This window comes from Macrotis lagotis, unplaced genomic scaffold, assembly GCF_037893015.1.
Source record: "Macrotis lagotis isolate mMagLag1 unplaced genomic scaffold, bilby.v1.9.chrom.fasta BILBYCTG106, whole genome shotgun sequence".
Lineage (NCBI taxonomy): Eukaryota > Metazoa > Chordata > Mammalia > Peramelemorphia > Peramelidae > Macrotis > Macrotis lagotis.
In genome coordinates, this window is record NW_027422013.1 from 267,698 (window position 1) to 290,412 (window position 22,715).

Sequence of the window (22,715 nt, forward strand, 5' to 3'; positions counted from 1 at the left end):
CCGGAAGTGAAGCGGCAAAGGGAATCTAGGGTAGATTTGGCAAAGTCTTGGAAACGGTTCATTTTGGCGAAAGACGTTTGAGCCTTGGTTGTGGTAAGAGAAGAAGCTGAGCCGGTTTTCCTTCCAAGCCCGAGGCCGCCGGGTGCTCGGAGGCGCGTTGGATGCGGGTCGGGGGCTCCCGGCAGGACGGCCATGGCCACGGTCACCGGAGTTTGCTCGTGTCGTCACGCTCTGACGAAGGTTTATCGGGGTAAAGGGAGTCTGTGGCGCGGCGGCGGGGAGGAGGCAGGGGAGGGCCCGGAGCGGCGCGGCTCCCCCTGGCCCGGGTGTCCGCGGCGGAGTCGGGGCCGTCTTTGTGCCCCCCGGGCCGGGAGGGAGCGCCGGGCACTTCCCCCGGAAGAGGAGGCGGGGAGGCCGCGGGGGCGGAGCCTCGGAGGGAGGCGGAGCCTCGGGGCGGCCCGGGCGGGGGGCGGAGCCTCGGGGCGGCCCGCGGGCCTCGCGCCCAGAGTGGCGTCTCGCGGAGGAGGGGCGGGGAAAGGGCGGCACCGGAAGGAGCGGGCCGCGGCCTGCCATTGGGGGCGCTCTGCGGAGGCCCGCCCCCGCCCCCTCCCCGCCTATCGGAGGGCGGGATAGCCACGACGCCCCGCCCCTTCCGGCGCTGCCTGCCCCCGGGCCCCGGCGGTCCGGCTGCGTGTCCGGCTCTCCCGCGCCTCCCCTCCCCCCCCCGTGCCCTGGGGCCCCGCTGCGGCTGCAGGTGAGGAGCCCCCCGCCCCCCCGAGTTCCGGGGGGCTCCGCGGGGAGGGGGAGGGGACCCCGGGCCGGGGCCTCCTCTGAGTCCGGGTTCGGATCCGCCTGGGGGAGCCGGCCGAGCCCCCTCCGAGGGGCCTGAAGGCCCGGGCTCCTCCGAGAGCGGGTGAGGGGCCCGTCCCCCCCGGGGCCCGGCTTGGGGTCACCTCCTGCGCGTGGGGGAGACGCGAGGGGTCGGAAACGGAGCTTGGGGCCGGAAGGAAGAGGGCCCGAGGCCCCCAGAGGGAAACGCGAGTGGGGTCGCTTGTGGGTCCGCAGTTTGGGGCCCGTCCCGAGCTCCGGGGGCCAGAGCAGTCCTGCCCCGGGGCCGGCCCGGGGTGCTGGGGGCCCGGAGCCCGCAGTGAGCACGTGATCGCCTTGAGGCCGAAATCAGGGACCTGGCCCAAATGGTGCAGAACGCAGTGATGCAGGTGGCGTGTCGGCAAAGTGAGTGTCTCCTGGCCCCGAGGCCTGGTCGTTGTGGCCGCGGCACGGGGAAGAAATTTCAGGTCACCCAAGATGTTCTAATGGTTCTCAAGAATGCTGACAGTCATCATTTGTGGCTTGCAGATGGCTAGTGCTGAACCAAGCTCAGGGACGGAAGTTGCGAGCTACACGTGTGTATACGTGTGTATACGTGTGTGTATACGTGTGTATGCGTGTGTGTATATGTGTGTGTACGTGTGTGTATACGTGTGTGTATGCGTGTGTGTACGTGTGTGTATACGTGTGTGTATGCGTGTGTGTATACGTGTGTATACGTGTGTGTATGCGTGTGTGTATACGTGTGACCTGGGACTGAACTCTGGTTGTTTGACGGGAAAGCACCTGGGTAACCTGAGGAAGTTAGCATCGTGGTGACAAGTTGAGATTTCTGGGGCACTCTGGCGCTCACGGTTACAGGAGCAGTCTGGGGATGATGGGCAATCTCCCTGCCACAAGGAGATGTTTAGTTATTTTAAACGTAGAAAATACCTGAATGGGTTGATTGCAAAAAGTTGATTTTATAAAAAATGTGTTGTAAATGGGTTATTGCATTTCGCCATCTCAAAATCTGTCCATTGGATTTCATTCACAGCACTGCCCTCAGGTCCATGAGCAACCGTTGAATTCTAATTTTCTTGGATCTCTTACACCAAATTACAGTCTGGCACACTCATGATTCTCCTCAGTGCCCGAGCCCCCAGAAGCTCTGGTTAGAGGTCGTTGCTATATTATTATTATTATGTACTGATGACTGATCTGACATCAGGTACCTTACAATAGGAAGACAACAGTATACCGATGAAGCCATTAGCCTTATGGGGTTGGGTGTTAAATACTGCAGGTGGGGTGAGTGCCCTATGAGCAAACAACTTCACCCTCCTGTGAGGTAGGATTTGTTTTAGGTTTTTCAAGACAATGGAATTAAGTGGCTTGCCCAAGGCCACACAGCTAGGTAATTATTGAGTGTCTGAGGTCACATTTGAACTCAGGTCCTTCTGACTCCCTGGCAGGTGCTCTATCAACTGGGCCACCTAGCTGCCCCAAGGCAGAATTTTCTTAAACCACTAAACCGGCAGACCTGGAATCTGGCTCATTGGGAAAGGACTGTCTGAAACCTCTTCCTGTAGAGGATATCAAATTCATAAGAGGACGTGTCTTCTTGTCCCTCTCTGCTCTGTCAGAGCAAGTGACAGGCGTCTTGCCAGGCAAGTCATAATTATGTATCAGACAGAGCCATCTTAAATAATTGACAAGTGTTGTGTGTTGGCCTTTTAACATAGTTTGTGACTTTTGACCCCAACCAGTTCCCTGAAGGAAAAGAATTATCAGGGTGGCTGCTTATATCAGGATAATGCCTAGTGGTCAATTTTTTAAACTACTTTAAAGGAGAGATTCATTCTTCAACTAGAATTTTTATTCATTCTAAACACAGCCAAAGCTAGAATAGAACATTTTGGTGCAAATTACCTTTTGGACACGTGCAGCTTTGAGATGCTTATTCAGTCCATTTGTACTATTTTTGAGCTTTTGGTTACAACTTAATGTGGCATCCATTAACAGATCTGTGTTTTATTGGAGCCCGTGTTCTTTTTTTGAAAGATTTATTTTGAGTTTTACATTTTCCCCTCTCCCCACCCCCCACAGAAGGCAGTCTGTTAGTCCTTACATTGGAGCCCATGTTCTTGTCAAAGGTATTTTGATCCTGGCTTAGGGTCACATTCCTAAATCATAACTCTTGCTTTTTATAGACCTAGTTATTTTCCCAATTATCGGACCCCTGTTAAATTGCTTTCTCTGTTAAAATCTCTCTCTGGCTTTTGCTTGCTCAAATTTTTTCCCTCAAGTTTTGTTTCCCTAGCCAGATGTCCCTGAGACCAACCTCGGCAGGATGCCAGCCAGCACTGCCAACTAGCACTGCCAGCTAACCATTCCCTGGAACCTGCCTCAATGGAGTTCTCACTGCAATGCATTCATCTCCACATGGACTCTGAAAGGCCCAGAAGAATCTGAGTCTCCAATAATTTCGAGGGGTAAATGAAATAGAGAATTGTGAATGTGGCAGAAACAAAATCTGTTACATGGGTGGAGGTTTATTCCCATGCCAGAAAATGCTTCCTGATGGTTTCCATGAGATCTGACTTATCATTTGAAGCAAAACTGTATTCCTCTGATTTCTAGTGTTTTTAATAGGAATGTTTGCCTTTTGTCATAGGCTTTTTTCAGTATTTTTTGAGATGATCGTTTAATTTCTGTTAATTTTGTTATTGACAGTTTTCCTCATATTAAGTCATCCCTCCCTACTGGCCTGAATCCTACCTAGGCCTGCTGTATTATCCTAGCAACTACTTGTTGTAATTTCTTCGCTAAAATGTGGTTCAGATGGGGTGGCTAGGTGGCGCAGTGGATAGATCACCGGCCTTGGAGTCAGGAGTGCCTGAGTTTGAATCCGGCCTCAGACACTTAATGATTGCCTAGCTGGGTGGCCTTGGGCAGGCCCCTTAACCCCATTGCCTTGGAAAAAAAATCTAAAAAAAAATGTGGTTCAGAATTTCACATCATTATTCATTAGGAAAATTGGACCATAATTTATTTACCTCTTTTGGCTCTTGTTTAGTTATCAGTACCATATGTATTAAAAAAAAAAGTAACTGGAAAGAACTCATTCTCCTTTATTTAATAATAGGTTAAACAACTTATTTTTTGTACATTTTAATTTTTTGCAAGGCAGTGGGGTTCAGTGACATGCCAAAGGCCACACAGCTAGGCAATCATTAAGTGTCTGAGGCCGGATTCAAACTCAGGTACTCTTCACTCCAGGGCTGGTGGTACAAACACTGAGCCACCTAGCTGCCTTCAACAGTTTATTTATTTATGTATTTTTTTGGTTTATTTTGTTTTTGTTTTTGTAAGGCAAACGGGGTTAAGTGGCTTGCCCAGTGCCACACAGCTAGGTAATTATTAAGTGTCTTGAGACCGGATTCGAACCCAGGTACTCCTGACTCCAGGGCCGATACTTTATCCACTATGCCACCTGGCCGCCCCCAACAGTTTAGTTTTTAAAAATACTTTCCTGGCTACTTTTCATCCACAAATTCCTACTCAATCTTCCATCAATATTCTAGCCCCACAAACAGGATCCTGGGGACCGCAATGTCCCTCTTCTTTCTTTTTTTTGTTTTTAGGTTTTTGCAAGGCAAATGGGGTTAAATGGCTTGCCCAAGGCCACCCAGCTAGGTAATTATTAAGTGTCTGAGGCTGGATTTGAATTCAGGTACTCCTGACTCTAGGGCCGGGCCTCTATCCACTCTGCCACCTAGGCCCCCCTCCCTCTTCTTTCTTAGAAAGTACCACCCATGACACTTTACCAAAGAACTGAGCCTAGATGTTTGCTCACTTTTAGGGCAAACTGATGTAACAAGTACTCAAGGACCTCAACACCATTTACTCAGGGATGAGTTATGTCCTTCATAGCGCTCTGCTCCAGACTTGAACAATTAAGACTTAGGGTGAAAGGTTTTCCTTGACCTGCAGTTGCTACAAGACAGAGCTTGGGCACAAGAAGACATGTGGGGGGGGAGTTACGTGTATGTGTTTGTGTGTGTGGGAGGGGACTAGGCAGGTTTAAAGAGAGCCTGAGATGGTATGTACAGAATAGGGAAAAAAAAGTGCAATGGGATTTTTGTTAGTCTCCTACACTGAGAGACTACCAAGAATATCAACATGGGAGGACAACAGTTGGGATGGAGGTGAAGAGTTAAGCTTGAGATGCCAAATTGCCAGTCAGTCCAAAACAGAGTAGAAGAGAGCAGGGCAGTATTGTTACTGCTGTATTCAATATCAGGCCTATTTTTATACAGAAACAGTCTATAGGTAAGAGATGATGCCAGCTCCATAGACTACCCTCCATGTCTATGGAAATGACCACATTGGCTGATGTAGATCTGTAGTTCGGTAAAACATTTGGTATGATTTCTGGTATGATTTTGTATGAGTTGTTTTGTATTTTATTTTGTATTTTATAATACATTTTGTATTTTATAATACATTTATGTATACTTGGGCAGCTAGGTGGCAGAGTGGATAAAGCACTGGCCTTGGAGTCAGGAGTACCTGGGTGCAAATCCGGTCTGAGACACTTAATAATTACCTAGCTGTGTGGCCTTGGGCAAGCCACTTAACCCCATTTGCCTTGCAAAAAATAAAATAAAATAAAATACTTAAAAAAATTTCCAAGGTAACATAATAAAAGTGACAATGACATCCAAATTTATCTACTTAATCCATACTATGTCAATCAAATTACCTAAAGATTATTTTATATTCCTAGAAAAAATGGTGAAATAATTCATATGGTGAGCAAGAGTCAAGAATCTTAAGGCAATTAGTTTTTTAAAACTGCAAAGCAAGGAGCCTAGTTGTACCAGATCTCCACTTCTAAGTTAAAGTGGTCAGTATAAAAACTGTTTTGTGTGGGTTAAGAAATAGCAGTAGATCGATCAGTGGAACAGATTAGGTACCAAAGAAGCTGTAGTAAATGACTGGAAGCAGTAGACTATTTGGTAAATCCAAAGATTCCAGTTTCAGGGTTAAGAATTCACTATTTGACAAGAATTGCTGGGAATCCTGGAAAAAAATGTGGCAGATAAGCATAGACCAACATTTCACACCCTCTACCAAAATCCAGTCAAAATGTGTCCATGATTTCCACATGAAAGGTGATGCCACAAGCCACCTAGGAGAGCATGGGATAGATGATTGTCTGTTTCACAGAGATGAAAGGAGTTTGTGACCAAAGAAGAGAGAGAGAGAGAGAGAGAGAGAGAGAGAGAGAGAGAGAGAGAGAGAAAACGAACGTCATAAAATGTGAAAGAGATTATTTTGTTTATATGAAATTTAAAAGCTTTTTGCACAAATGAGTATAATGCAATCACAAACAGAAGGAATGCAAAAAACTGGAAAGCTATTTTAACAGTTTTCTGCTAAATGATACATTTCTAAAATATTGAGATAAGGGAATCAAATTTGGAAGATTACATGTCATTCCCCAATTGATAAATGGTCAGATATGAGCTGTAGTTTTAAGATGAAGAAATTAAAGCTATATTTAGTGTTGACTATAATTTCCTTAGGCTAAAAATGAAACAACAAAGTTAGTTTTATAAATGAAGTTTAATTCTCTAGGATCTTACCAAAACCCCTGGGTGGATGGCAGCCTTGCAAATGCCAACAACCGAACTAACTGAATAATCAATATTTAGAGAAGTTTGACAAAGGAACAGAAAACTGGCGGTCAACCAATCAGGTTACACATTTGTACATAAAGGTATCATTGATTCCTTTATGATTCTCCAACCTGTCCATAAAGTCTGTTCCATGTCAAAACTGACCAAGGTCCAGTTAGCCCAGGACTACTGTCTCCTCTTCTGACGCAGTTTTATGTGTTATATATGATAGCGACATCTAAAACGTTGGAGTTTCTTCCTTTCCAAAATGTCAAAGTTACAACAATTTCTTCGAGTTCTCATTTAGATAACCAAAGCAGAGTTCTGCTTTCTCAGGATGGAATTTAACTGATTGTTTACCCAGCGTCTGCAGTAAAACTTGTAGCGGTGATTAGAGGGGCATTTGGCTATTTCACACAGAAAGAGCCTCTCTTCAGATTTATAACTGGAGACACAGACCTTGTGGAGGGGCAGAAGGTGAACATTCCAATCTTATAGATAGACCTCAATTGGAGGCTTATAGAACAACTTTTGATCAGAAATATTTTAATTCTAATTTAAGGAATATCAGAGAACCAGGGTCTGTGGACACTAATCTCTGTATATCCCTTTAGGTCAGCCTTTTGCCCAGGAAGAAAAAGAGACATCAGCCCTTCTGGGAACCTTCTCCCTCCTTAACTCAGTCTGCAGAGGACCCAGGCCTGGCCCAGGCAGGGAGACCAGAGTAGAGGGAATGGCCCTTGAGAGACATAGAACTCCACCACAGGTAAGTGCAGTGTGTCCACAGATCAACATCAGGAGAAGGGGGGGAGGGTCTGAATAGAGAGAACCAAGACTCAGGTGGAGACCTGAGCTGGGGTTTTTATACCTATTGACTTTCAGAAGACAGGATCTAAGAAGCCACCTCTAGCTTGGCCAATAAGAGAAAGGAGAGACCCTCACTTCAGGATAGGTCCTGGAGCTAAAAGGAGGTCCCTGTCAATTATGCTAGGACCTCCACAAAGGTGAAGCATCCCTTCAGGATAAGGGCACACCCAGCAACCTTGAGGTAATGGGATGAGTTATTAAAGATCAACATTCTCTCAGTATGGAGGGAAGAACCCTCTCCAAGGGAAGGCTCTTATAGTTTGAGGGACTTGAGAAATTCTTTGCTTAGAAAGAAAGATTTTTGCTGATGCTTTGAAGGAATACAACTGGACAGTTGTATTCTATTGCAATCTCATGCCACAACTTGTTTAGCCATTCTCCAATTGATATGCATTCCCCAAATGTCCAGTTCTTTATATCAGAAAGAGAGCTGCTATGAATATTTGAGAACATATAGGTTCTTTGCCTTCCTTAATCATCTTTGGAAGTAGAATTATGTAGAGCAATTGCGGCCTCTCATTGCCAGTTTCATTAGCCTATGAGTATAATTCAGATTCTTTTTCAGAATGGTTCGATCAGGTCCCAATTCCTCTAATAATGAATTCCTAACTTGGTTTTCAAAATCTTCAAATTTTCTTCAAAATCTTATTTGCCCATAGATCAGTTTATACAATCTGAAAGGTATACAATGACAAATCAAAGTAGTTTTATTTATATTTCTTTAATTATTATTGTCTTAGAACATTTCTTTCTTAAAGACTTCATTGTAAAACTTCCTGTTTATATCCTTAGACCATTTTGAGAATGACTTTTATTCTTGTAGATTTGAAAAGTTTTGTATATCTTTTAGTTATGAGACTTTTCTCTGAGAAACAGTCTTAAAATATTTCCCCTCCATTTTTTACTTTCCTTTTATCTTCGTTACATTTTTATATATTATTGAAATTATTCATTTTATACCTAACTTTGTTCTCATCTCTTGTTTACTCATAAATTGTTTTCCTATCTAATTGTCTGATAAGTAATGATTCATGTGCTTTAGATCTTCTTGTAAATTATATATATATATATATGTATATATATACATATATATATATATATATATATAGGTTGTGTGTCTATTTTGACTTATCTTGGCAAATGTTGTTTTTGACTTTCCTCTTGCAAATGAATTTTGTTTGGTTTTTTTCAACTCACTTTTTTATATTGGCCCTATCTATCCATGAACCATTAATAGTGCTCCAATGATTAAATCTGATTTAATTTGAATAAAAAACATTTTGTAATTTTCTTCACATTGTACCTGCATTTTTTGTCAAGTTTAATCTCAGGTATCTCATACTGTCTAGAGTTAATTTTTTAACAAATATTGATACATTAAACTCTGGGTTTCATGTGTAATTATATTATCCTATAGAATTAAATTATAACTTTATATAATTTAATATTTTAGTATTAAACAGGGCATTAATATTTAACTAATATTTAATATTGAAAGGAAGCCTTTAATATTAAAAGAATTTTAAAATGCTTTCTTTTACTATAATCGTTTTTTTAATTTTTTGCAAAATTTAGCTTTCACTCTACAAGATTTTGGCACTTTTATTTCATCATGACATCTAAAGGTGAAAGATGTCTAATCATGGAAAGCATTATAATAGTCTTGTTGTGAAGTTAAGCATATCCCCCATCTCTTCCTAAAGGAACATAATGCAAATTAAAGTATGCTTCAATCTGTAATGAGTCACCAACAACTCTGGCTTTGAGGATGCATAGTATTACCGTAAGGTCTTCTGAATTGTCTTAAGTTATAGCATTGTTTAGAAGTGATCATTTTATAACATTCCTGTTACTTTGTATAAAGTACATTTCCCTTTGTATCCACTGATGAAAGTCTTTCCTGGTTTGATGAGAGCATACAGCACATTGTTTCTTAGTGAAGAATAGTATGCCTGTTGTAATCACATACCATAAGTTGTTCAATAATTCCCCAAGTGATAGGAATTCCCTCAATGTCCAGTTCCTCATCACAATAAAAGAGCTGTTATAAATATCCTTATGCTTGAAGGTCTTTTTCCTTTGTGTTTTTCATCTCTTCTGATGGTGGCACTTGTAGGTTTTTCTTTTTCTTCTTTTTTTTTTTTTTTTTTTTGGTTTGATTTTATTATTTCATGAATGCTCACAAAGCCATTAGCATCCCTTTGCTTGATTTTTATTTTAAGGAATGATATTCTTCAGTGAGTTTTTGTATCTCTTTTTCCATTTGGTCAATTCTGTTTTTTAAGGCATTCTTCTCTATTGGCTTCTTGTACTTCTTTTTCCATTTGATCCAGTCTGACATCTCCCTTACTTGATTTTCAGAATCCTTTGGGAGCTCTTTCACCAAATGAAACTAATTGATAATTTTCTTTGAGGCTTTGAATGTAGAAGCTTTGATATCTTCTTCTGAGTATATAGATTTTGTTTTTCCTTAATGACCACAGTCACTGTTTATGGTCACTTTTTTCCCCTCTTCTGTTGTTAGCTTATTTCCTCATGCTATGATTTGATTTTAAGTCTTTGTTAAGATAGGGCCAAGACTCCAGAGAAAATTCAGACTGTTTTAAACTCTCCTGGTTTGCACTAAGAAACAACATGAATCAACCCTCTTAAGAGATTTTGGAGGTGAAGGGAGAGGTAAATACATAGGAAGATGAGAGAGCATGAGGGTAATAAAGTAATTATCATAATTATGATTGTAATAATACTAACTGTGAATGTGAATAGGATGAACACTTGCAAAAAATAGAATGTGAATGCAGAGTGTATTAAGATCCAAAATCCTACGATATGCTGTATATAAGGAACACATTTGAGGCAGAGAGATATATAGAGAGCAAAGGCCAAAAGACTGGAACAGAATATATTATGCTTCATGTGAAGTTAAAAAAAACGAGGGTAGGAATCCTTATTTCAGACAAAGCAGTTGCAAAAATAGATCTCGTTAAAAGGGATAAGGAAGGAAATAAGACAGTGAAGTAATTTCAGTATTGTAGGGCGCAGCAGACTTATCACTGGCCCTGGGACCAAAGGGCCCCGAGCTCACATACCACCTCTTAAGGCCCAGCAATCACCTGGCCCTGTGGTCCTGGACAGGTCATCCAATCCCAGCTCCTTGCAAGAAGTAAAAAAGAAAATGTGTTATATCTGACCACTCTCTCCCACAGTCCACCCCTTCCTCCATCACTCACATCCCCCCCATCCCCCTGTCCCTCTTCTCTCCTTATTCTAGATGTCTGTACCCCATTGAGTATATATGATGTTTCTTCTCCGAGCCACCTCTGATGAGAGCAAAGCTTCCTTCATGCCCCCTCGCCTTCCCCCCTTCCTTATCATTGTAAAAGCTCATTGTAATAAAAAAAACATTTATGTGAAATATCTTAGACTATCCACCTCTCCTTTCTCTTACTCCCATTACATTTCCCTTTTGGCCATTGAATCCATTTTTACAATATATTATATCTTCAAATTCAGTTCTCTCCTGTGCTTCATCTATAAAAACTCCTTATACCTGCTTTATTAAATGAGAAGTTTCTTATGAGTATTATTAGTATCATTTTCCTGTGCAATAATACATCATCATTAAGTGCCTCATATTTTATCCTTCTTTTCCACTCTTTATGCTTCACCTGAATCCTGTATTTGAAGATCAAACTTTCGGTTCAGCTCTGGCCATTTTAACAGGAACATTTAAAATTCCCCTGGTTCATTGAAAGTCCATCTTTGGGGTGGCTAGGTGGCACAGTGGATAGAGTACTGGCTCTGGCATCTGGAGTTCCTGAGTTCAAATTCAGCCTCAGACACTTAATAATTACTTAGCTGTGTGGCCTTGGGCAAGCCACTTAACCCCATTTGCCTTGGGGGAAAAAAAAACCCTTAAAAAAAAAAAGAAAGTCCATCTTTTTCCCTGGAAGAGGACATTCAGTTTTGCTGGTTAGTTGATTCTCACTTGCATTCTGAGCTCTTTTGTCTTGTGGAATATTATATTCTAAGCCCTACGAGCCTTTAATTTAGGTGCTGCTAAATCCTGTGTGATCTTGACTGCCTTTCCACAATATTTGAATTGTAATAGTTTCTCTTTGACTTGGGCGTTCTTGAACTTGGCTGTAATATTCCTGGGGTTTTTTTTGGTGGGGGGAATCTTTTTCTGGAGGAGATCCATGGATTCCCTCAATTTCTATAGTCCTCTGCTTCTAGGATATGTGGGCAATTTTCCTTTAGGAATTCTTTAAAGATGTGGTCAAGGCTCTTTTCCTGATCATGACTCTCAGGTATCCCAATAATTTTTAAATTATTTTTCCTGAATCTGTTTTCCAGATCAGTTGTTTTTTCAATGAACTGTTTCACATTTTCTTCTAATTTTTCATTGTTTTGGTTTTGAAGTATTGTGTACTGACTTCTTGTAAAGTCAGCAGCTTCCTTCAGCTCTGTTCTAGCTCTGAAGGATTTGTTTTCCTCAGAGAGCTTTCTTATCTCTTTTTCCATCTGGCTAATTCTGCTTTGCAAAGCATTCTTCTCCTCAATAATTTTGTGAACTGTTTATCCATTTGACCTGTGCTGGTTTTTAACATGTTATTTTCTTCAGCATTTTTATCTCCCTCACTTGATTTTCAAAATGTTTTCTGAACTGTCATAGCCTGAACCCAATTTCCATTTTTCTAGGAGTCTTTAGATGCAGGAGCTTGGACTTCCTCATTTCAGATTGAGTATTTTTATCCTTCTTGGGATCATAGAGACTATATTTCTCAGTGATGTTCCTCTTTTTTCTCTGTTTACTCATTTACCCAGCCTGTGCCTGGTTTTGGGGTGCTTCCCAAGCTTTTGATTATTGGGACATGCCCCCACATGGATCTCCATGTGTGAAGCTCTGTCTTTCCTCCTGGTCTGTGAATGATCACAAGTACACTCCTTTGCCATTGGGCTGAGGTGGGTGGGTGGGGGCTGCTGTTCTATTGGGGGGCCTAGACTGTGATCAGGATCTGAATGTGATCAGAGCCCCAGAATCCTGTTTCAGGGACAGAGGACAGTCTCTCTCCACTCCCCTACCTAGGTGAAGTACTAAAGGTTCAGTTGCTTGAGGGCTCCTGCTTACCAGCTTCACCTGCTTCAGGTTCTATGCTGCTCACTGAGAGCTCTGAGGGCTGGCTTCATGAGCTTGCTCTGGCAGAGGTGTGCCCCCCTCCAATTGATCTTCCAAGTTGTTCCTGGTGCTCCCTGGGGTATAGGTCAGGAAACTGCCCCTGCTACCATGAACTGTGGCTCCCAGGCACCCTGGGGCTGCCTCTGGGAAGCTGAAGTTTCTTTGCTCTAGTGGGCACCCCTCTGACCCCATGGAGTAGAGCCTTTCTGCTATTTTTCCAGGTTACCTTGGGCTGGACATATTGCCTCACTGGATCCCTCTGTGGGTTCTGTCTCTTGAAAATTTAGTTAGAATCCTTATTTTATAAGTTTTGAGAGAGAGCACCTAAGAGAGACTCTTCTCCTGTTGCCATCTTGGCTTCATCAGTAATTTCAATACTAAACATGTTCACACAAAGCAGTACTATATCCATATTCTTGGAGAAGCTAATTTATTGAGGGAGTTGCGATCAGCAATGGCAACGTTGGAAAAATATGGAAGTAACTTTTGTGATGGACTTACCATAAAGAATGTGATCCACCCATGACAGAGTTGTTGGTGTTGGAACAAAGACTGAAGCACATTTTTTGTTATTATTATTTGGGGGAGCGTGCAGGGCAAATGGGGCTGGGTGGCCTGCCTGGGGCCACATAGCAGGGTGATCTTTGGGTATCTGAGGCTGGATTTGGACCTGGGTGCTCCTGGCTCAAGGGCCAATGCTCTGTCTGCCACCCAGCCACCCCTACTATTATTACTATTTAATTTTATTTTGGGTCTTTTTTTTCTTTTTGTTGGTTTTTGCAGGGCAGTGGGGATCGGATGGCTTGCATGTCACACGGCTGGGTGATTGTTGGGTTTACAAGGTTGGATGTGGGCTGTGGTGCTCATGGCTCCAGGGCTTGTGCTGTGTCCATTGTGCCACCTGGCCATACCTACAATTATTACTATTATTTTTTTTAATTTTAATTTTTTTTCTCTCCCCTTTACTTTTTCGCCCAAGCAAGTCTATATTCATGGGGGGAGGGGTATTTTGTTTACTCTTAAACAAGAATATTTTATTAACGTAAAAAAAAACATTTGTACAAAATGAGAATAAAAAAAGAAAAAAATGTAGTAACACAAAAATACAAATAAAGGAAACATAAGAAGAAAAAAAGCTAATTTATTTACAGGAAGACATAGACAGGGATCTCTACCTCCCTCACTCATTATTATATGTAACCATAAAATAAACAAAAAGGAAGTTAAAGAGGTGAATAGTAAAAAAACTTATAATTGATTGACCTCTAGAGAAAACTGAATAAGAATAGAAAGGAATATACCTTTTTTCTGCAGTGCCTGGCACCCACACAACCATTGACCATGTATTAGGGCATAAAAACTGTTTAATCAAATGCAGAAAGGCAGAAATATTGAATGCACCCTTTTCAGACCATGATGCAATAAAAATCCCATGCAAGCCCAAAGGCCATGGGGAGATAAACCTGGAGATAACTAGAAACTAAATAACATAGATTTAAAGCATAAGTGGCTCACACAACAAATCATAGAAGGGGTTAATAATTTCATCCAAGAGAATGACAATAAGCAGAGAACATGCCAAAACTTATGGGAGATAGCCACAGTAGTTATTAGGGGAAATACTATATTTCTAAATGTTTACATAAATAAGATAGAGAAAGGGAAAATCAATGAACTGAGAATGCAAGTATATAAATTAGATTAAAAAACAAATTAAAAATCCCCAATTAAATAACAAATTAGAAATTCTGAAAATTAAAGATGAAATTAACAAAATTTCAAAGAAGAAAAAATTAAGTTAATAAATAAGCCTGAGTTGGTTTTATGGAAAAAAATGGATTAGGCTTTAGTTAGTTTGATTTAAAAAAATAAAGATAAAGCCAAATTAAAAACCAGTAAATGAAACTAGTATTAAAAATTAAAATAGGGAATTCACCACTAATGAGGAAGAAATTAACATATTAATTCAGAACTGTTTGTTAACTATATATGCATAAGATTGAAAAATGTTAAATAAAATGATGAATATTTACAAAAATACATCCTGCTCAGGTTAAAAGAAGAGTAAATTGAATCCTTCATTATCCCCATTTTAGAACAGGTTATTGATTAGATAAATGCAAATTTAAAAAAATCTCTAATACTAACTCACACCTATCAGATTGGCTAATATGACTAGAAAGAAAAATGATGAATGTTGCTGGTGGATGTGGGAAATTGGAGACAATGCATTGTTGATGGAATTGTGAGTTGATCCTTCCTTTTTGGAGAGCAGTTTGGAATAATGTCTGAGGGGCAATGAAACTTTGCATTCCTTTTGATCCAGCAATACCCCTCCCTCCTGGGTCTCTTATCTGGAAGAGATATTGAAAAAGGGTAAATATCCCACATGTATAGAAATATTCATAACAACTCTTTATTATATAAATATTTTGTTTTCCAACTATGTACTAATTTCTATCATTATTTGGAAAGGTTTTGAATTTTACACATTGTCCCCTGGCACTTCCCCCCCACAGAAGGCAATTCTAGTAATCTTCATAATAGCTCTTTTGGTAGTGGAAAAGAATTGGAAAATGAGGGTATTGTCCATCAATTGGGGAAAAGCTGAACAAATGGTGGTATATGTTTGTGATGAAACTATTACTCTGCAAGAAATCATGAGGGTTGGGATTATAGAAAAGCTTGGAAAGACTTGAATGAACTCATGCTAAGTGAGATGAACAGAGCCAGAAGAACATTATATACACTAACAAGATGGGTGATGATCAGCCATGATGGATTTGGTTATTTCAGCAGTACAATAATCAGAGACAAATCTTGTTTTGGAAAATACTATCCATATGCAGAAAAGGAACTGTGGAGTTTAAATGAATCCCAAGGCTGATTATCTTTAATATTTCAAAGTTGTCTTCTGTATCATGTCATGTTTTCTCTATTATTTTCCTTTTTCTGTTCAAATTTTATTCTTCTCTCACTACACGATCAATATGGATCTATGTTTTAGCATGGTCATAAATGTAGAGACTATATTAGATTGCCTTTTCTCAGGGGAGGGAGAAAAGAAAATGTAAAGTGTAAAACCTTGCAAAAAAAGGTTCATTAAAATTCTCCTTTGCTAATAGTGGAAAAAGAAATAAAGAAATGTTTAGTATGGAAAAAGAAGAAATAAAAACAATCATAGAGGCACGACAGAAAATATTTTAGCTATTACCCATAATACTCAGAGCTCCATCAAGCTCTTGATATAGTAAAAATTATCTCCTTCATTTGGGTGGATACAATTTCATACCACTCAGTTTAGTTCTTAAATTAGTGTAATGGCATTAATATTCCATATTTCCCTCAAGATAAAAATTAATTTCAGGGATCTAGTAGATATACTATATTTTATATATCATCTATTCAGTCAGATGTGTATAGAATACATTTGCTCCCCAGAGTATACATTCTTGATTGCTTTTCACAAATCTATCAGTTTTATTACCATATCATTTATGCTGGTTTTGATGAAGTAGCAGATGTTCTCTCTTTCTCCTCCATGTTCTCATATCTCTCTGATATTCACTTTATCTGATTCAATAGTCAGTAGAAATTCACATTAAGACATTTTCCAACTTTATTCTAATGGAAAATAGCAAACGTATTTGTTGGTATTCCATTGAACTTTTCAAGATTCCAAGTGTTGTTTCTGATTCTATTAAAGGGTTTTAGATTTGGGTAAAGTCCTTCTCTCTCCTTCAGTTTTCTCCTTTAAATTGATGAGTACTGGCCTGGATGAATTCTGAAGGGTGTTTCATCTTGTAAGTTTTCTGAGTTTTGATGTTTTAGGTGGTGATGGCATTCAAGGATGTGGCTGTGGACTTCACCCCAGAGGAGTGGAGCCTGTTGGATGATGCTCAGAAACAGCTGTACAACGATGTCATGCTGGAGATTGCTCAGAACTTGCTGTTCTTGGGTAAAGAGTACTTCCCCTGGGTGCTCTAAATCTGCCATCTTCACTCCCTCCCTAATATAGAGGATTGGTGGCATCCATCACTTCTTAGAAAGGCCAAAGTGCTGGCTTCCCTTTTGAAGAGACAATCTGCTGCTGCCTGGTTTTCCTAGGAATGGTGTTTTTGTTGTGGGCTAGGGATCTTGGAGTTTACTTAGTAGCTCCTGAAGGTTTCTCCTTTTACTCCTAAGTAGCTTTAAGTGAAGGACCAAACCAGTGATCCTGAATCTCAGACTTGGGATGATCTCAGGCAGTGCAAGTTTACCCTCTGGCTGGATATGAATTTTGCCAGCAAAGTTTTTCAGCATAGATCCTGTAGCTTCTTCTTGAATATGGGCAGTGAAGCGACCCTCTGTCTTCTTGGCTTCAGGTCCATTGTTCCCTCCTCTGCACTATCAGCTTCCTCTAATTCCTAGCAGATGGAAGCAGTGGAATATGATTGTTGCTCTATGAGGGAGTAAAGAAAGTTGGAATTTTCTGATTCCAAGTTGATGCCACATTTTCTTTTGCCTCTCATCCTATTTCTCATAACCCTCAAAACTCCTTATCAATAGCCTTCCTGGACACTTTACTTGAATCTTCTTTGGGACCACTTTGTGATCCTTGCTTACATTCCACTTTCCCCATTGAGGAAGAAGTGACAAGTTTCTCCATCCTCATTCCCAATTTATTTCCCATGGCCAGGATTTCCAGTTCCTAGAGAAAATTTGTTTGTCCACTTGGAGCAAGAGGGTCTGAGGATTTCCTGTCCAGGTGAGTGACTGAAGTGTGTAGGCTGGGCCCCAGATGACTTCTGGATGTTACAGGAAAGAAGTTGTAGACTTGGGGGTTGAAAGAACTGACTTGTTATTCCTTTTCAGATACTTTTTAGCAATGACATAATGGGCAAGTAATTGAAACTCTGATCTTCAGTTTCTTTTTTGTTAAATGAGGGACTTGGACTGCCTGAACTCTCATTTCCCTTCTAGTGGTAGTTCAGAGATCACATTTAAAGTCTTTGTTGGCCATTTTGGAGCATTGAACTCTCAAGAAGAGTAAGAGAGGACTGAAGTTGTCTCATATGAAGTCTCTTTTAGACCTTTCAGAAATCAAATTTTTAGATGACTGTGATATACCAGACCCTTTGCTAGGCACCCAAGACATAAGGAGATTCCTTGTTCTCAAGGAGTTTGCAGGCTCTTGGCAAAGATAATATAGGGACACAATTCTATAAAAACTGCTTTATCCAAGGTAAACTAGAGCCAGGTAAGAGAAGGAAGATTAAGGGAACCTAGATGAATCTTATGGAAGAAGTGGTGTTTGAGCTTGTATTTCAGAGAAGGCAGATTGAGCATTCTAGGCATAAATGGTCTTTATCATGGGGGGAATGGGACAAATTTCTTCATAGAAAGTAGGATGAAACACAGAGCATTAGAAAGAAGAACCCAACTACTTGTCTTTAAGAAAGAGCTTCATTACAAGGTTTCTGTAATACATGCAATTGTGCTCTCAATTCCTTCTTTTCCCTGTCCTTTGATTCAGTGATAACTACAAGGAGTCCTCTTAAATAAAGAGCAAAGAGCAAAAAAAAGCCTCCCTGCACAAGAAATGGTTCTGAATGCTGTTTATTGTTGTTATAAAAAGGAAACTGGAAACAAAGGTGTTGCCCCTATATTGAGGAATGACTGAGGAAATGATGATCCAAGATTACAGGGCCTTATATTCTGAGCTTATATGATGAAAGGCTCAATTTCAGAGAATCTGATCAATGCATTAAACAGCTATGACCCAAAATTTCTTGCCTTTAGAATTCCATTTCTTAACTATCTTGAAAAGTGTATCGGGTTTGTTACTGGTGAGGTAACCCTATGAGGAAATAACATTGATCCATTTTCTGGGCTGTGTATATCTGAACTGTCCATCTGTTGTACCACCAGTTATATTGGGCTTTCAAGGAGAATAAAATGATATGGTCTCTTACCTAGGTATGAAGGGGAAAGGGAAAGAGAATTTTACAAGCTCTTTAGAAGAAGGATAGAAATTCATTTCATCTTAATAGTTTACTTACTGTCCACAAAAAGAATCACTAAGTAGAATGATAAAAGATTTGTAGTGGCTGAATATATCTTTGGAATGGTAGTTCAGTTGTCTAAGTAGTTTAGTAATTGATAAATGAACTTTCTGGGCAATTGCATGTGTTACTTTGAATTTATTTATTGACTTATAAACATGATAGATAAAAAAATTGTAGATATTGGATTGAGACAAATTGTGAGTATATCTGTCATAATTGACACAGTACCATGGAAATTTGAACAGATTTTATGCTTGTTAATACTGAAAATTATTACATGATAATGGAGAAGAATAATCTTCGTCTCAAGTTGACTTGAAATTTATACACAATAGGGCATCAAAACTAGTCTATACTGAATAGTAGGATGATCACCTGATTAGAAAAGAATAAAATTGACATCACACAAATTCATTTGAATAAAAAATTGAAAGTCCAACGGAGAACATCCTGTCTGGTGCAGTGGATGTCACCAGGTTTGAGTTCTCATATTTGGTGCTAGGATTGGGGTCACTTCACTTGCCCATTCAGGTTTCATGGCCCAAGTTGTAAAGTATGATGACAAGGCTAGCTCTGCAATTGTCTCAATTGCATTTGGAATTCCTTGTACATTCAATTGTCCTATAAGTTTAAGCCTATGGCATTTTTAAATGATTGATTTTGCCCATTTAAGTTTGAAGTCTCTTTTTTTTTGACTGGGGAAGTTGAATGTCAGTGACTTTACTTTCTGCTAATTGAAATAAGAGGATATATTTATATTTACCCCTGTGTTTGTGTATATTTGTTTCTATCAGATGGAGACAGGTTTGATGAGGAGATGAATAGAAATTTGAAAATGACTTCTTGGAATGACTATTCTTGTTACAGTGAAGAGAGGGATCATCTGGGTAAACATCAGAGAGCCCACATTGTTGAGAAAGGATATAAATACACACAATGTGGAAAAACTTTCAATAAGTGTTCTAGTATTACTAGATCTAAGAGAATCCACCTTGAGGAGAAATCTTATGAATGTGGAAAGACTTTCATGTTCAACTCCAGGCACGCTCAATATCAGAGAATACACCACAGTAAGACACCTTACTTCTGTAATCACTGTGGCAAGGATTTCACAGAGCATAGCGATCTTGCTGTACATCACAGAATTCACAATGGAGAGAAATCTTATGAATGTAATCAGTGTAATAAGACTTTCAGAGAAAGGTCCAATCTTATTAACCATCAGAGAATCCACACTAGAGAGAAATCTTATGAATGTAATCATTGTGGCAAGACTTTCACACAGAGCTCCAGTCTTGCAATACATCAGAAAATCCACACTGGAGAGAAACCTTATAAATGTGATCAATGTAGAAAGACATTCAGAGCAAACTCCAGTCTTGCCAAACATCAGAGAATCCACACTGGAGCAAAACTTTGTGAATGTAATCAGTGTGGAAAGGCTTTCAGACTGAGTTCCCTTCTTGCTGTACATCAGAGAATACACATTGCAGAGAAACCTTATGAATGTAATCAGTGTGGAAAGACATTCAGAAGGAACTTCAGTCTTGCCGTACATCAGAGAATTCACACTGGAGAGAAACCTTATAAATGTAATCAGTGTAGAAAGACTTTCAGACAGAGTTCCAATCTTGCTGTACATCAGAGAATCCACACTGGAAAGAAACCTTATAAATGTAATCAATGTGGGAAGACTTTCAGACAGAGTTCCAGTCTTGCTGGACATCAGAGAATCCATAGAAGGGAGAAACCTTATGAATGTAATCAATGTGGAAAGGGTTTCACACGGCGCCACCATCTTACGGTACATCTGAGAATCCATACTGGAGAGAAACCTTATGAATGTAATCAATGTGGAAAGGTTTTCACACACAGAGGGAATCTAGCAGGTCATCAGAGAATCCACACTGGAGAGAAACCTTATAAATGTAATCAATGTGGAAAGATTTTCATTCATAGCTCCAATCTTGCCAAACATCAGAGAATCCACAATGGAGATAAATCTTATAAATGTAATAAGTTTGGAAAGGCTTTCACAAAGAGAGAGTGTCTAGCTGGTCATCAGAGAATCCACACTGGAGAGAAACCTTATGAATGTAATCAATGTGGAAAGGCTTACACACGCAAAGAGAAATTAACAGGTCATCAGAGAATCCATAAGGGAGAGAACCCTTATGAATGTAAACATTGTGGAAAGACTTTCACTTTTAAGCAAAATTTTGTTAGTCATCAGAGAATCCTTACTAGAGAGAAACCTTTTGAATGTAATCAGTTTGGAAAGTCTTTAGCTTCTATGTCTAGTCTTATTAGTCATCAGAGCAGCCACACTGGAGAGAAACCTTATGAATGTAATCAATGTGGAAAGGCTTACACACGCAAAGAGAGACTAGCAGGTCATCAGAGAATCCACACTGGAGAGAAACCTTATGAATGTAATCAATGTGGAAAGACATTCAGAGATAACTCCCATCTTACCATACATCTGAGAATCCACACTGGAGAGAAACCTTTTGAATGTAATCAATGTGGAAAGACTTTCAGAGAGAACTCCAGTCTTGCTGCACATCAGAGAATCCACACTGGAGAGAAACCTTATGAATGTAATCAGTGTGGAAAGGGTTTCAGACAGAGTTCCAGTCTTTCTCAACATAAGAGAACCCACACTGGAGAGAAACCTTATGAATGTAATCAATGTGGAAAGGCTTTCACAGCGCGCAGCGATCTTACTGTACATCAGAGAATCCACACTGGAGAGAAACCTTACGAATGTGTTCAATGTAGAAAGACTTTTACACGCAGCTCCCATCTTGTTAGACATCATAAAATCCACACTGCAGAGAAACCTTATGAATGTAATCAATAGAAAGAACTTGTTCACCATCAGAGAATGCACAGTGGAGAGAAACCCTGTGTATGTGATCAGGGTGGCATGGCTTTCACAGGGACCTTCAGTCTTGATAAACATCAGTGAAGGCACTGTAGAGGTAAACTGTATGAATGTCACGCATGTCATAGAGCTTTTAAATCATAGTCCTCTCTGATTAATCGTCAGAGAATTGACAGTGGGGAAAAAAACTTAATGTGAATCATTTTGGAAAATGTTATATCCACAAAGCCAGTCTTATTCGACATCAGAGAATCCACACCTGATAAAAATCTTTTTAGTATCATGAGTGTGGTAAAACTTGTAGTGTACATTGTTCCCTCACTAAACATATTCTCAGTGTGGAAATTCATTCAGATGTAAAACAGCCCTTATTTTTTAAGGAAATGATGGAAAGACTAACAGACTGCCTTCTGTGGGGGTGGGGTGGGGGGAGGTAAGTGAAATTAGAAGAAAAATTGTAAACTTAAAAGTAAATGAATTAAATAAATAAAATTCAAAACCTTGCTAAAAAAAACCCCCTATTTTCCACTGGGGAATTCAAATGAAATAGAAATCACATCTCAGTAATTAATGTGCACAGTTATTCCAGTGGAGTATAACACATTTTAGGCATTCTACGGATTCAATGTCGGGAGTTCTTCAGCCCAAGATCATCTCTTCCCTTACATTGGGAAAGCCTTTATGAGCATCTCATTCATGTGTATACATTTAATGTCTAGCTGTAAATGAAACTTGTGGATCTAATTATTGATAGAAGGCTGGTCCCTGCAGTCAGGTTTCATTAGACAGTGCAAATTTCATCCTCTGCCTAAATCCGTGAAAATGGACGGATTTTTCTCCAAATCTTAAGATTCCACGGGATTCCACTAAACTATTCCATGGCTTTCTTAGGACAAAACTTCTTCAGCCATTCCCCAGTGGTTGTGTATTGTCCTTGTCTCATCATGTTAGCTGGCACATGAAGTCCTTTTGGAAATATTTTGTTATGTTTTGGACATTTCTTTTGACAATTTCTTTAGGCTGCTTGGTGATCCAGTGGATGGAGGGCGGTTCTTCAATTGATAAACTCTGGGTTCAAATTCAATCTCTGGTACTGTACAGGTGCATGACCCTGGGCAAATTACTTGACCTAGTTCTGCCTCAGTTTCCCTATCTGTACAATGGGGTTAGTACTAACCTCCACTTCCCAGGACCCATGAGGGGTTCACATAGGACAATATTTATCAAATTCTTTGCAAACC

At 40.1% G+C, this 22,715-nt stretch overlaps 1 protein-coding gene across 9 annotated transcripts; it reads left to right on the plus strand.

The window, feature by feature from the left end:
- Positions 1-678: 678 nt before the first annotated feature.
- LOC141504106 (uncharacterized) lies at positions 679-21,978 on the plus strand. 9 transcript variants are annotated; one of them, XM_074208940.1, is made up of 7 exons: positions 679-1,233; positions 1,357-1,403; positions 2,283-3,302; positions 7,109-7,260; positions 16,372-16,498; positions 17,219-17,287; positions 19,382-21,978. In XM_074208940.1, the coding sequence occupies exons 4-7, from the start codon at positions 7,228-7,230 to the stop codon at positions 21,448-21,450; spliced, it is 2,298 nt and encodes a 765-aa protein (XP_074065041.1). In that variant the 5' UTR covers positions 679-1,233; positions 1,357-1,403; positions 2,283-3,302; positions 7,109-7,227; the 3' UTR covers positions 21,451-21,978. The 9 variants fall into 9 exon arrangements, with proteins under 9 accessions (XP_074065041.1, XP_074065040.1, XP_074065043.1 ...); XM_074208939.1 differs by lacking the exon at positions 1,357-1,403; XM_074208942.1 differs by lacking the exon at positions 1,357-1,403 and having other exon boundaries at positions 3,117-3,302.
- The last annotated feature ends 737 nt before the right edge of the window (positions 21,979-22,715 follow it).

Excerpts from the sequence above, each read along its gene's own strand:
- LOC141504106 (XM_074208940.1), top strand. The coding sequence starts at position 7,228 with ATGGCCCTTGAGAGACATAGAACTCCACCACAG. Across the intron at positions 7,261-16,371 it reads GACATAGAACTCCACCACAG|GTGGTGATGGCATTCAAGGA; the intron begins GTAAGTGCAGTG and ends TTGATGTTTTAG. Across the intron at positions 16,499-17,218 it reads TCAGAACTTGCTGTTCTTGG|GATTTCCAGTTCCTAGAGAA; the intron begins GTAAAGAGTACT and ends TCCCATGGCCAG.